Source organism: Pygoscelis adeliae, unplaced genomic scaffold, assembly GCF_000699105.1.
Source record: "Pygoscelis adeliae isolate BGI_AS28 unplaced genomic scaffold, ASM69910v1 Scaffold127, whole genome shotgun sequence".
Classification (NCBI taxonomy): Eukaryota; Metazoa; Chordata; class Aves; order Sphenisciformes; family Spheniscidae; genus Pygoscelis; species Pygoscelis adeliae.
The window spans coordinates 5,234,341-5,249,430 of record NW_008825208.1 but is presented as its reverse complement, the minus strand read 5'-3'; the positions used below and the strand labels follow the sequence as shown (position 1 = coordinate 5,249,430).

The 15,090-nt window shown below is 38.9% G+C and overlaps 1 protein-coding gene across 1 annotated transcript in view; it reads left to right on the top strand.

Moving 5' to 3' along the window:
* The first annotated feature begins 6,130 nt into the window (after positions 1-6,130).
* LOC103921085 (atrial natriuretic peptide receptor 1-like) overlaps positions 6,131-15,090 on the top strand; it is a 35,305-nt gene continuing 26,345 nt past the window's right edge. The window contains exons 1-4 of the mRNA XM_009328994.1: positions 6,131-6,184; positions 7,197-7,293; positions 10,736-10,868; positions 13,256-13,379. Coding sequence (XP_009327269.1) covers positions 6,131-6,184; positions 7,197-7,293; positions 10,736-10,868; positions 13,256-13,379 — 408 coding nt within the window. The remainder of the gene's footprint in view (positions 6,185-7,196; positions 7,294-10,735; positions 10,869-13,255; positions 13,380-15,090) is intronic.

Genomic DNA, 15,090 nt, shown 5'->3' with positions numbered 1-15,090 from the left:
TGGACTATCTGTTCTGCTTAGACTTATGCATTTTCTTTAATCACTCTTTATTCCTGTATTATGTTTCTGAAACTAGGATAATCCTTTTTCCCTGTGAAGAAGTGTGAGAATACATTTGTGTAAGACATTTTGATACGTAGTAACTGGCAGAAGCCAGAATGGTAAAGATTTCAAGCATGTTAAAAGTAATCAGAACATGCTAACTGTTCTCTGTGTAGCTGGGATAAGTACTGAGCTGAAATTATAGCAAGATAGAAGCAGGTGGGACCATAGAGAAAACTTTCTAGCAAGGAGGGTAGTGAAGAATTGGACTACACCATAAAGGAAAGGATAGAAGTTCCACTATGATGGTCATTAAGAACAAGTTAGGCAAACATCTGTCTAGCCTGACATATGCAGAAATGATCATGACTTGAGGAAAGGAAATAATTTGGACCTCCGTTTCATTTTGGGGCTGGTCCAAAGAGATGATCCAAAAGCCTAAATGATCCTTCAGTTACAAAAGGCCAAGAGACCCCCTGTCTCAGTGTCTTTTACGAATTCCTAATTGCATGAAACCCTAGAAATGTGGAAGCAATTGTGGCTTATGAGGTTGTCTTACGAGAAGAAAGGGTGTGTGCAATGTCAATAAATGTGCAGTGCTAATGTGCATAAAAATATGGGCAGAAAATCATCCAAGGATTCTGAAAACAGAAATGAGTCATGCAGTGAGAAAGGAGGAGAGGAAAAACCCATTAAGGCAAAATGCAGATTTCAGTTGAATGCTACAACCAGTGGAGTGACCAGTGGATCTTAGGAGCATAATGCAGGTAAGAACAGAAATGTCCGTCAGCTGCCATCTGTCACTGACACCCAGATCCTCCACAGTAGATCTTAAGAGCAGCCAAGTTTGCTGTTCTTAAGCACTGCAGACAACTATAACATTTTTGCCTGTGTGGGAGGACTGAAAGATGGGAGGCATTTGAGAACATCAGTGATGTACTTCTCAGTTTCTTCCCAAATAGAAAACTCAAATTATTCTGTGCTGAACTGGGACCAACTCTTCTTAAGCCTCTTGGGCAGTCATCCTATCAAATTGAAATTCATTCTCACATTGTCAGACTTGCTGAATGCCCTTTGAACAACTACAGTATTGACATGCAGCATTATAGTAACAGAAAACCAATGATTTATTCAAGGAAATCCCTTGATGCAGAAATCTCCTTTAAGTTACGTACTTAGGCTAGGATTTTCTAAAGGTTAACCTGGATCACTTTGAAAGTGAAGTTCCCATTGGCTTCTCTGAAAACTGTGAGTTCAGTTTTTTTTATCCAGTCTCTTTAGAGGTTTTCAGTCATATGTTGTATCAAATTATTAAGATCAACAGCATTTTCAGCTAGAGAGAGAATCACTGTTACCTGCTAGTTTGCTAGCTGTGAGTATTCTTGCAGAATTCCAGATGTCATCATTCTTTCCGCCTTCTCTTTAGAAGAAGAAAAATTACAGATTGCTTTACATGATGAAAATCCTGGAATGTTGCTTTCCTTCCACAACAGCTCATGTACTCTAAACAGAAAATAGTGCATGTTCTTAAAGAGAAATATTTCTTCTTCAGGTTTGTGACATATCCCAGACGATAGTCTTCATACACCCTGCAGGGAGTATACATGATACTTTTTGTTTCAAGTTTTGATATATTTTCTAACTTTTTTGAGATAAATTAAATATTTAAGCTTGTTCAGTGCTGCAGATCAAACCCAAAGTGCAGCAACAGAACAAGCCTTCTGTGGACCTGAGGAATGCATCTATAAAAGCATAAATTCATTCAGCATTCCCAGAAACTTGAGAGTCCAGGGAAGACTACCTGCCACTTTACCAATTAATATCATTTGCATTTTTGAGGTTTCTGTGAGTTTATGAGGTATGTATAACATTGTAGGTGGTAGTCAGAAGAAGCAGTTTCTTAGCTGTAGTTTTCAACGTCCCTAATTACCTTTTTACAAAACTTTCTCTGACCTGTCATGCTTTCATACTGCCTCCCAGCTTTATTCCTTTGTGTAAACTATGTAACTGTTTCCTCCTTCTGCTGCAATTGAGTTAAACTGTCATCACAGATTAATCATCTAACATTAACCTTTCAGATCTTTAGTAACAAATATGTCATTACTTCTTTTTTATTTTATGATTACCATTCTTTTAGCCCAAGGCCTCTTTCTTTGGAATCTCTCAAACTTCCAATATTTGGAGGAGTGTGTGAGAGAAATGGAGAGATACTACAAAGTTAAGGGATGGCGTGTGTGCTTTATGCAAGGCTCAGGAGCTTGCTTTCTGCTCCCCAGCATTTCACCAGACCCACACCAGTTGCCTGTTCAGCACTCCCAGCGAATTGAGGGCACTCAGTACTTCTGAAGCTGCTGATCTTCTACAAAACTTATGACAATGTTTAGTATTTTAAGTAAATTACCAAAAATTCTGGAGAAAACCAGATGTTTTTTAATCTTGCTAATCCAGGCTCAGCTGAGGTCTGAGTCTCACTGAACCACATGAACACACGTGTTACCTGAATAAGAGTTTGTACCTATAACAGATGAGAAAAGACAAAGGGTGGGAGGAGAAAACAGACCCAGTTAAAACTAATGCAGCATAATAATAATAGTAGTAGTAATAATAATAATAATAATAATAATAATAATAATAATGGAGCAGTTGTAACCAGATCAGACTTTTTATTCAACTGTCCAGTTCATCTCATAGGCAGCAGAAAGCTTGGAGGACCAGCACCACAGGGAGAGCACACAAGAAGCCCATGCTGGAAGGCCTCTTTTGACACGTACACTTGTTTGCGTCAATGTGGAATTACAAGACAAGATCAATACCCTTTGTCTATGGGGCTGCATTGCGTAGGACAGCAAAGCACTTTCTGCAGGCTAAAAATGAGTAAACAAATGGTCACGGTGACCCAGCGGAGGTATGATTGCTCGCTGTGCTGTGGTAATGTGGCCATATGCCAGAGCCCTGGGAACTTCTTGTGGCTGTCCAGTGCATCACCCTGCTGTTGGGAAGGGGAGGGGTAGAAGGCCACCAGCTGCTGCCACCAAACCCCCAGGTGAGAACCTGAGATCAGGCAGGTTCTCTGCTACGCCGCTCCTACGTACTCCATTCGTGGCAGCTCGCGAATGAAGAGGAGGCTATCTTTAAAGCAAACTGCGCGCGGGGGGGAATGTGCCTGCCGCTGGTCTGCAACGAAACCACTAGAGGGAAGTGTCGGAGCGCTCTGCCCACGCCCGCTCACCACCTCTGCACAGGCGGTGAGCACCGCAAGCTTCGCTGGCTGTTATAATCCCAGTCAGAAAGGCGCTCAGACTCTGTGTCATTTAAAATGCTTTTTATTAGCGCTAACACTACAAAATGAGAATGGGATAGATAATCTTACATCCCTTTAGATGCTAGGAGCCCAGAGCAGTGTAGCATTGAGCAGGATGCCAACCCATGTGCAGGATGAACATACTCTGCATAGTGGAGTTCTGTATTTCAGGAACTTAAGTTTTAACTACTGATTTCACAAATGACAAGACAGTTCTTGGTATCTTTGGAATTCCATCATTTTGAAATCTCAAATGAGTGCTGGTAGTGATTTTTTGTGATTGTTTTTTGTTGAAAATAAGTGTCTTGCTAGAAAATTTAATCTAATTAAAAATGAAGTTGTTTAAACACCTCTATTTGAACTTCAGCTTGTTATCAAGACAAGAACCATCTGGAAAGTTTGAATGCCAGAATAAATAAATATTTTCAAGGATATTTGAAGCTTTAATCACAGTAATTTTTGTTTCGGTATATTGCTGGAAATTGCTTTCCTAAAATACTTGAAAGCACATAATGAGAAAGTTTTATTCAGCAATATTTTAACCATTGTTATTTTCTACAAATATTACATATTTGTATTTTAGTTATAAGATTATTATCAAAACATTAATAAAAATGCATGTTTTTACCAATATCTACAGTGATATGCTCATAGAACTTTGAAATATCTTTATTTTCCCTCTGGTAGTAGAAGTTATTATTGAATTAACGAATGAAATGGAAATGATGTAGCTTAAGGGACCATTTGAGCACAGCCAACACAAAAGAAACAAATCTATAAACATAAAGTTATTTGATAAACTTCATTTCAATCAGTAGAAATTACCTATTTTTTTTCAGATTAAGAGATCCTTCCAAGAGAAGAAGCCAAAGAACTGTGTTATTGCACTAAGCCAATCAAGTGGCAGTGGGCAGAATTCAGTTAATCTATGCTAGACTGAGTCTGACTGTGTTAATAAACTCATTCGTAGTATGATGCAATGTTAAGATGTTAATGCAAATTATGTGACTGCATGTAACTTACAAACAGGAAAAGGAGCAAATGTAAAGCAAAGATTATTAGGTTTGAGACGACCATCTGACTCTATTCAAATCTTTTTCGGATTTCCTTTGTATATAGAGAGTTGTAGATAGATCTAAAGAATGTACTACTCACTAAGCTGTCAATCCTTTCTTTTTACCAAGGTCCATATATTTATATTGCAAAATAGTCCACAGTGGTTTTGTTTCCAAAATTTCTAGTACTTAAATGCAGAGGTAGTAATGTGCTTCTCAAATAGCTGGGATAGATTGTTAAATCAGATAATCACCAGCCATTCTGATCCATCCATCTTTAATTCAGGATTCCCAGAACAGCTTCTTGTACATGGCCACTCTCCAGGAATTCTGAACTCGGTGATAGACAAGTAGCTATAAAGCTAATGTATGGTTTCTCCAGTCCTTGAATCATGATACTAATGTCATGTGAATATTTGACATTCCTATTAAAGAAAATAGGATCAGTCTGGAAATCTTTTGGCTGCTGTAGGGTCTAACAAGTTGTAATCTGTAGCTTCCCTTCCAGTGAATTGCTGATTAAGCACAAGATGTCCTAAAACAAATCACCAGTAAAACCTCTCCAAGATGTTAATATATGTAGAGATCTTTCAAGCAGATAATTCTAGACAAAGAAAGGCATTTTCTGCTCTTCTCTTTCTACTGTGTAGCCAAGCTGAAATATTGTAAAGACTTCCATATATTGAAACCTATGATTTGGGTGAAATGGTCATAGTGAAGCACAGGAAGACACAGCACAAATGAGGTTTAGGATTTCACTACAAACATAAAATTCCGACCTAAAATGTTTGTATTAGTTTATACAAATATCTTTTTTATGAGTGAATCCAAACAGATTTTTAATTGATCTACAACCCCTTTCAGGATGAACTGGGCACACATTGCATTTTTTTCATGCAATTTTGATGCAATAAACAGTGAAGTCCAAGCATTTTGACTAAGATTCTTAATGTCAGCTTGGGCTGAGAGCCAGAATTCCAGAGAAAACACAGGGAAACGTTCAGGAGAGCTGAATCACAACTGAAGTTCTGTGTTGGCAGTGACTTCAGCAAACAGAAATAGTCATGGACACATCTATGTCTTTATCATACTAGCATGGGTAGGCAGAGGTCTGTTTCAGCTGTGTATGTAGCAGGACACTTCTCAGGTAGAGGTTGTCCCGCACCTCCAGGGACTGAGAAATTGAAGTCACAGGGTCTAATACAATTCAGGTTGGAAGGAACCTCAGGAGATCACCTAGTCCAACCTCAAGTCTTACAGTTTATCTTACATAGGTGACCTTTTCTTGCCTTGGAGTTTATACAGCTCTCCTCCCCAGGCCCACCTATGTCTCTGTGTTTATTTCCACAGTATCGATTCGTCTGCCTGAGGGTCGGGTGCTGCCCAAGTTTAACAAGGCAGTGAAATAAAATCCTCCCATTGCTTTTCCAGCTTTGAGCTGACAAGGGCACAAACTTCAATGGTCTGAGAGCGGGGCTGCCCCTAAGACAAGTGAGGATTTTTCAGAGAGGTGCAGCAGAGGTGCAGAGGGGTGTTTCCAGCCTGCAACAAGAAGTGGGGTAGGGGAGAAGAAGGAAGGAGGAGGCAGGACAGCTGCGGCAGCTGGAGTTGCCAGGATCAGCTTGCCTAGCATAACCCCCCCCCCTTCTTAGGCAAGGGCATCTAATTCAGTAGCAACAGCAACATCAGAAGCAGCCCTGACACTTGATGAGCTGGGTGCATGTTAGGGAGCATGAGAGCTGTCAAAACACCAGCCTTAGGGCTCCGAAGCCTCCTCAGTTTGTTGGTAGGTAAACTACATAAATCCACTTACCAGAACTTATTCCTGTGGTCTGTGCATACAGAAAGAACTATATATGGCTTGTTGCAGTGAGACAGCTATTTATACCAGGCAATTGTTGAATGTTATTTTAGTAATGTAGAAAACAAGAGTAATAGAAGAATATATTGGAAAAAATCAGTTGTATAATTCTATCTTATTCCATGAATACTGTGATAAGTAACTGTATAATCTAGTAGATTATTATCCTCCAATAGTATATAGAAAAATAATAGCAGATTATATGAATAGAAACTATTAATTTTTACTAAAAGTGGAATAAGATCAGGGTACGTTATCATAACATATTCTGTTCTGTTCATATATACCCTAGAGCGTATGTTTTAATACATGATTGATATATCTATTATAATGTATAATATGTATACAGGTATAATGTATGTTCTGCTACTGTTGCAATTCAATCTGTATGCTATTATGATGCTGTATTCTACCTGTAATAGGCTTATGCAATCTTAGTATGATCTATAATTATATATTTTAACATTTCTATAATAAACAGTTGTATTGTATTGTTAAAGATGTAACAAAAAATGACTCATTCAAAGAGTTTAGGTGCAAAAGATAAAAAGAAATTGAGCAGTTTGGAGTAGGGGGGTGACATTTTAAAAGCAAACAAAAAACCTCTTTAAATCAAATGCCTTTCTGCATATGGTCCTAGAACCACCCGCTCTTTGTAGAGAAAACCTTCTGCAAGAGAAGGATTAGTTAAGTCCCCTCATTGTTTCATGGCTAATTTCTGCATAGATCAAAATAGTATACTGATCAAGTTTGTATACCCCTAGGAAGCTGTCATTTTTTGCTCCAGAAGTTGAAGAGAGCAAAATACGCCAGGCTATGTTTCTGCATTTGATTTGATTTCTTTAGAAGAAATATAAACTTTGGAGATGGAACTCATCCTTCCCCTGTTCCCATACTGTCTTTTTTGGAGTCTATTCATACGCTTTTTTTCTGGCAGGTGATATTAGTGGAGGGATGGCATGATTTAGGTAACAAAGACTATGACTGTTGGCCCCTGGAAAAACCAGATGAGTATAACATGCTGGACTGTGGAGGTGAGTCCTAAAGCTGCCCAAGGAACATAATCTCTTGCTTGGAGAATGGTTGAAAACCCAAAATTGAAGTACTCACAATAATACCTAACTCATGATGAATGTTATGCATGGTGGAAAGCATCTGAATTAGTGACAACCTCTCTTTCTAGAGAAATAAGTGAAAGAAAACAACCAAAAGATACTTCAGAGCAATTATTTGTCCAATATTCATTGGTTCCAAAAGAAAAATAGCAACAGCTGAATCCCTTCCCCCAGAAAGAAACTGAAAACATTTTATTTCTCATTAGAAAACCAAATGCAACTTAATCCAAACAAGGCAGGCAGCTCTGCATTGCACCAAATTCTGTTGAGTCATTGCTGAAATTTTGGAGTGTCAGTTCAAAAGTGGACTGTGTTTAAACCCTCCAGCCAGTAAGCAAAATCACTGATTCTACATGTCATACTTTTCCACCTTGCTCAAAACTGTGTTCCATGACTACTTAAAAAAAATCTGAGATCTTTAACCACTTATTCCAGTCAGTTTCAAAAATGAATTTACATGAGGAGATAATAAAAAGTAGAATTTTTTTAATGTTGGAAATTGATTGTTTGAGATTGAAAAATAATTAAAGAGCAACTGAAATATGGGAAATTCAATTTAAATATAAGAAAAATCTTTTATACTGTCAGGGTGATCAAACAGTAGAACAGGTTGCCTAGAAAGGTTGTGGTTTCTCCATCCTTGGAGATTTTCAAAACCCAACTAGAGAAAATCTAGAACAACCTCCTTTAGGTGACCCTACCTTGAGCAATACAACCCCATGCAGCGCTACAGGCTTGGGGAAGAGTGGCTGGAAAGCTGCCTGGCGGAAAAGGACCTGGGGGGGTTGGTCGACAGCCGGCTGAACATGAGCCAGCAGTGTGCCCAGGTGGCCAAGAAGGCCAATGGCATCCTGGCCTGTATCAGAAATAGTGTGGCCAGCAGGATCAGGGAAGTGATCGTGCCCCTGTACTCGGCACTGGTGAGGCCGCACCTCGAGTACTGTGTTCAGTTTTGGGCCCCTCACTACAAGAAGGATGTTGAGATGTTGGAGCGTGTCCAGAGAAGGGCAACGAGGCTGGTGAGGGGTCTGGAGAACAAGTCTTATGAGGAGCGGCTGAGGGAGCTGGGGTTGTTTAGCCTGGAGAAAAGGAGGCTGAGGGGAGACCTCATTGCTCTCTACAACTCCCTGAAAGGAGGTTGTAGCGAGGTGGGTGTCGGTCTCTTCTCCCAAGTAACTGGTGAAAGGACGAGAGGAAATGGCCTCAAGTTGCACCAGGGGAGGTTTAGATTGGATGTAAGGAAAAATTTTTTTACTGAAAGAGTGGTTAAACATTGGAACAGGCTGCCCAGGGAAGTGGTTGAGTCCCCATCCCTGGAAGTATTTAAAAAACGGGTAGATGAGGCGCTTAGGGACATGGTTTAGTGGTGGTGGGTTGACGGTTGGACTCGATGATCTTGGAGGTCTCTTCCAACCTTAATGATTCTATGATTCTATGATTCTAATACAGGGTCAGACCAAATGATTTCCAGAGGTGCCTTCCAATTTCAACTATTCTGTGATTTTGTGACTCTCTAACTGATAGATAACTGATGTAAAGGAACACTTTTGTCTATGTTGTAAAAGATAAGACCAGAGACAATGTGTTTCAATAGGGTTTTTAGAAAAAACACCACCTGGGAAACTAATACTGATAAAACACTCTAGGAAATATACTGCTGGGTCACACTCTGAGCTCAATATTACAGTTAAATATTTTCCAAAGAGTTCCACTGAAACAGTGAAATTCAAAGACTGTCTAGATGATTGTCAACTAAGACTTTTATTCCTGTATGAATTTACTATTGCTTTAACATTGAAACAACTATTTGTCAGAACAGATGACTTGTTTAAAGATATTCTTACTAATAAATCAAAGTGTGAACTGAGTACAAGGGAAACTAATATGCGTAGGTTGCTTAATCAACATATACCCTTTACAGTCAGTTTTAGAATGAACTCCAAGCTCTATCCTGCCTTTCTCTGTGGTTCTTCCTTGTCATCTTCTGGGCATTGCTAAAAGCAAAGCAAGAGGCATATACTGTAGCCTCATTGCTGTGGATTTAACACAAGATCTTCAAAGCATTTAGATGTGGGAGTACCTATCATTGAAAGAAGTCTTTTGTTTATCTTTGTGAGACCTTTAAAGGGAAATAGAAAGTTATTTAACTGAAATTTATGCTGACCTTTTGCCTTCATTCTCAGACATTCTCTGAAGCTCAGCTCTCTCTTACCTTTTAGTGCAAATCACACCAATGTTTTTTGGTCAAACTTTGTATTGTAGTTTCTCTGATAGCGTTAGCATTTATAATGAATGTTTACTTTTCAAGGGAGATGTGAAATCAAGAGGTTATTTTACAATTTGCTTCTTTATATCTGAAAGGGAATTATGTTTAGGGGAAAAAATAGCAGCTTCACTGACAGTGCAAGTGAGGAATACATTTGTAGAAACAACTCCAGAGTAATAAAAGAGTTTACAATTGAAAAACAACAACAACAACAACAAAGTGAGAATCTCTTGAAGGACAGGTTTACCCATCCTCTGCAGAAGGGATTCAAAACTTCCTGACAAACTGAGAGCTACACACTTGCATTGTGTAGCACCACCACATTTGATGTGGTGCAAATTAAAACCTTCATCCAACAATATGGAAAGAGGTAGGTGAAAGGAGTGGGAATATTTTGATAGTGTTGTTTAACAATATGGATTAAAAACTTCTCCCACCTCTTATCTCACTTCATTCCCAGGCTCAGAGCAGGTAATAAGGTGTCCCAGGGAAAAGAGAGATGACTCGGGTAAATCATCTTTCCCCGTAAGAGTGTGGAAGTGGAAAATGACAGATATTTGAGTAACACTCCTTCCACTGTCCTCTGTTCTAGATGTGATATGGTTTCATAAAATGAGAATGCTTTCTTAAATATATAATTATTGGTATATATAATTTATGTCTCATGAGGTTAAGGGGTTTGACTGAATTTCATGTGTGCTAGAGTTGTCTGTTCTTCCATAATGAGGTGTGCCTCAGTGAAAGCAGCCAAGAATGAAGAGCAATGTTCATTGCCTGATCAAAGAGGAAAGCAAATGTATCAGGACAAGCAGCACTGTATTATACTGGGAGTAAAGTTACTTTAGAAAAGATGACCAGATTTTTTGTCATATTTCTCCAATTGCTTGATCTTTTCTAAGTGAGTGTCAGAATTGTTCAATTAATGTGCATTTGTTTTTACCTATACAGCCACAGAAATGGATGACTGTTTTGGGATCATAAAAAACGATAGGAACAATAGATGAAAATCACTACAGAGAAAGTTTTACATTTGCATACATCTGTAAAGTAGAAAAGTATTGCAAATATGGTGGCCCATGATTGTGTTGTTTCTAGGCCTGGAGATGGCATGGGTGCAAAGGCCTCCAGAAAAGGCTGTGAGTGGGGAATACTTCAACGTGACCTATACAGTCTTTGCTTCAGACAACTTTTATCAATATGCAGTGCAAAATGGAATCCTTTCTCACAGGTATTACCTCCTATAAAAATGCTTTCATGGTCATGAGTATATGGGGATTCTGTGTGTACATTTTCAGTGACATAATTGGAACACATACTCTGGGGCTCCTCGCTAATCCCTTCCATCTCTTGAGGTCTCTTATAGCTCTGTTTGCCCAGATATTTTCTCCTCTGATGTCTTTGCTCTCAGAGCAGCCATCATGGCATGCTTGCCCACATGGCCAAGGATAGGGTACGTCATCCTGTATCTGCATTACTGTGTCAGTGCAACTCTGACCATCACTTCTTGCCTTCTCTACAGAAGGAATTTACAACTGAAGTTCAAGCACAAGTCCCAAACTAACTGTGTCTTACACTCATTTTAATCATAACTGTGTTTGAAGTGCACAACATGGATATGAAAAAGAGGCTGGCCCAATCCTGAATCCACTGAAGTCAGTGATGAACTTCTTTTGATTTCTGTGGGATTGAAATCTGCCCAAAAGCTTACGTGTCAACTCACAGACTGTGTTGGTAACTGTAGACAACAGAGGTTAAATACAGAATATTTATGTGCACAACTCCAGATCACTAAAAGGCTAATACACCCTGACTGTATGCTTTTGTCTGTACATAGCAGTTCTTCATCCATATACAGCAATGTCTGGGACAGAGGCTGCAGCTGTGTTACCCCACTTTCTGTGCTGTACTTCATTAGTGTAACAGGTGTTTATGGAAAACATTTTTCTCTGCCAGTCTGAGTGTTCACATTGCAAAGTTCAGGTTGTAAAAGCTGTTATCCAGAGATATTTTTTTTCATACTGAAAGATGACCTATAATCCATTTGCAATGGCAAAAAGTTGATAAAGTATTTTGATCATCGGTATACTATGGTTACACAGTTTTGCAAAACTTGTTTATCACATTTTCTGAAGTTTATGGCTAGTAATATTTCCAAGAACTTAACCATAAAACAGTTTTTTTCACTGCTTGGAAATGAATTTGTTTTTCTAGTCTTTCCAGGGAGACCCACTCCCTTAAATCAGTAAGAAATTTGGAAAATTCTGCTCTTTGTGTACTTACACATATCTTGCACATAGACACAGATGGCAAATATTTAAAAAGAAAGAAATCTATGCTGCACTTTTTCAAAGGGATCAAATTTGCACCTCATTTTAACTAGAAGGCTATCTGGTTGACTCTTAAGCTTACAGTGGCCGACCCAAATATGGCTGAGGCTGGCAAGTCAACGTATGGGTGTCAGCATAATTGGGTGAAGCCATGATGAAGGTATTGAATAAAAAATACAGAATGCAGGAAGAATTTTAAAAAAGCAGTCATAAAGACAAATGCATGATGGAATTAGGTACCAACTTGCTTAATCTTGGGGACTGACAAATTTGCTTATCTCAGGTTTCAAGTATGTCTATGCCTTTGTAAATCTGGCCATGAATACAATCTATGTCAACTGATCCCCTATGTTTGATTTCTTATAATACAGTCTTCTGTCTTAAATCTACTTACTACTGGCTAGTTCTTCTTTCAGTAAAAACAAACTGAAAAATAAATCCTGGTGTTCTGGCATTGCTTTATAGAGATCCATCACAAGTGCATAACATTTAAATTAAATCCTACAACTAAGTCTGGCTATATCTACTGAGTAAACCATGTTTGCGGAAAATGATTTTATTTTAAAGCCAAATTTATTAGGGTGATAACCAGCTGAAAGTGTAACTGAGGAAACAGTGGGGAAAAGTGTTGCATCACACATTTCCAGGTAACTACATTCATCTTTCAGGGATGAACTTACAAAAGGCCCACCTTGTTTTGCAGAAGAGTCTATTCATAAAGTCTACTTTTTTCTCTAAATTTATGGTTTGGGGAATTGTAACTGGTATTATTGTCCAATATAGTTATTTTCCTTGACTGTTTGGGTTGTGGAGCAAAGATTGGAGCTGAATGATATGTATGAATCACATGCATAGATGAAGGTATATAACTGAAAACAATAAGAATGAAAGTAGCCAGGGACACATATTTCTGATAGTGGAAGTAGACTAATGGTATCTCCTTCTGTGCCAGATGTAGAGGTTCCAAGTAATCCCACCTGGTCATGAAGTCAGTCTGGGGAGGGAAGTGGAGGTCGGCACCTGCTTGCGGCATAGTATCTGCAAGAAGTCCCTACCACATGGCAGTAGACAGTGGTCCGGTCGACAGCAATCTTCATTGCTCTAGGAGTGCTTCAACCAGAAGTAAAACAAAAGAGAAAGAAATTGTGTAACTGTTTATTTCACTGCATATGTTTTTGCTGCTAATTTTTCTGTGCAGGGTAAAGAACAGGCTCTCATGTGCTTGTTGCGCTTTTGGGGAATGAGGAATGAATATAAAAGTTTCTCTCTCTCTCTGCTGCTTGGCTAGCAATGCTACTGCTGCGAAGGAATTCTGTGAGGAGCATGAATGCCCTGCCAGCTGGAAAGATGCAAACAGGGAGAACTGCTGTGTCTACCATGCCAACATTCACTCCTGTCCTTTGGCCTTCATGGTTAGTATAATGGTGCAGCATCATGTGCTCTGTTCTTGCTACTGGAGGAGACATCATTGTGATAACCAGGTTCAAGTTTATGAAGTCTTTCTGTGATTACAGTTAGACCAAATCTATAATTCACTAAAACCACTGTGGGGATGTCTGTCAGTTTTAGATTTTTTTGCACTGGATGCTGAGGCTGCAAAGCAAATGGCTGGATTTTTGGACAAGGCAGTATTCAGAATCTCTCACTATGTTTAGTGGGGCCAGTTTCATCTCTTTGAGGTTACTTCACTCAGATCTCTGTACAGTCAATAGAGAAAGATCATTTCATTCTAAAGCAAGCAAGGTGAATTGTCATTTGGAGGTGTTACTGTCTCTGCAGCTTATAGAGGGACCCTGAATGATTTGCTTGAATTATTGAAGTTGAGTGGGGTATCACTGGCTGTGACTTGTAGAACTGAGGCCTCTATACACGTCCTGAGATGGAATGATTTTTCTGTATTAGATCAGAGCAAAAAAAGGAATCCAAATACAGGATAACAACATTTGTTCATGCAGTGTAAGCAGGACTCATTCTTAACTTGTCTGCTTGGCTCATTGTAAGAGCCTGTCCCTCTTTGAATGAATATTTAAAGTTCTGACTCTAACAATACAGTCTGGGACACCTTTTTTTTTTTTTTTCTTTTTTTTATCTGTGAGTTAAGCCTTCCCCTGCATAATAACCTTCATGCAGTTGTCCAGTCTTTCTAGTTGATGTCCCTTCTGGCAATCTGACACATTCTTCGTAATCAAAGATGGTGTAAGAGAAAACCTAGTCTACATGTCTTGCAGCTATTTCGTGTACCCTTCTGTGTGAAGACTTAATGTCTCCACAAGAGCTCTAACTTAGTTCTTGGCAGTCACTTCTTAAGGAGCTGTTTTATTAATGACTCCCTGGGGGCCTTAGCTGATACCAGGACTTTGGTTTAAAAGAGGAATCCCTGCTGGAACCATCACATCAAAAGTTTTGTCTAGAACCATAGTAAAGAACTTCAACATCCCACCACTGTGGTGGCCTCTCCATTATTTCTTACTTTCACAATTAGTTCTGCTTGGAATTAAGGTGTAGAAAAGGTGAAAACATGTAGCCAACATGCATCATCTGGCTTCCTTGTAATACTGTAAATATTTCAGTTCCTGCTTAGAGGAACTAAGCAGGTTGGCTGTCATACAGCAAGAAGGCCATGAGTATCATTGCATAAGATTGAACATCCACTTCAAGGCAAGCTTTTTCCATTATTCGAGAGGAGGTTTTGTTGGGGTTATTTTTTGCAGTGTCATGACTTTTAAAACATTTTATATTGGTTAATGTGAACTCCATTTCTTTTGATTTGGTCTGTATTTTACAGTGCATTGAAAGAAATACCTGAAGAAATATCCGGAGTTAGGGGACAGACTTAATCATTTCAAACAAACAAAAAAATGCAAGATCTTCGGACAGCCAAAATAATCCTCTATGGTTGCAATTGCTGGGAGGCTTACATCTTAACAGCTTTACTGAGAAATGGTCTGCCAAACAGGCATAGAAGAGATGCCTTCCTTCCTCATTAAAGAAAAAAAAAAAAGCTGCCATTATCAAAAGTGAAACTGCAATAAAACCCCTTTAGAAAAATATAAAAAGTGGGATATGATTCTGTTTCTGGTTCTAATACAGCAAATCCTGAAAAAGTGTATAAGCTTCATAGAA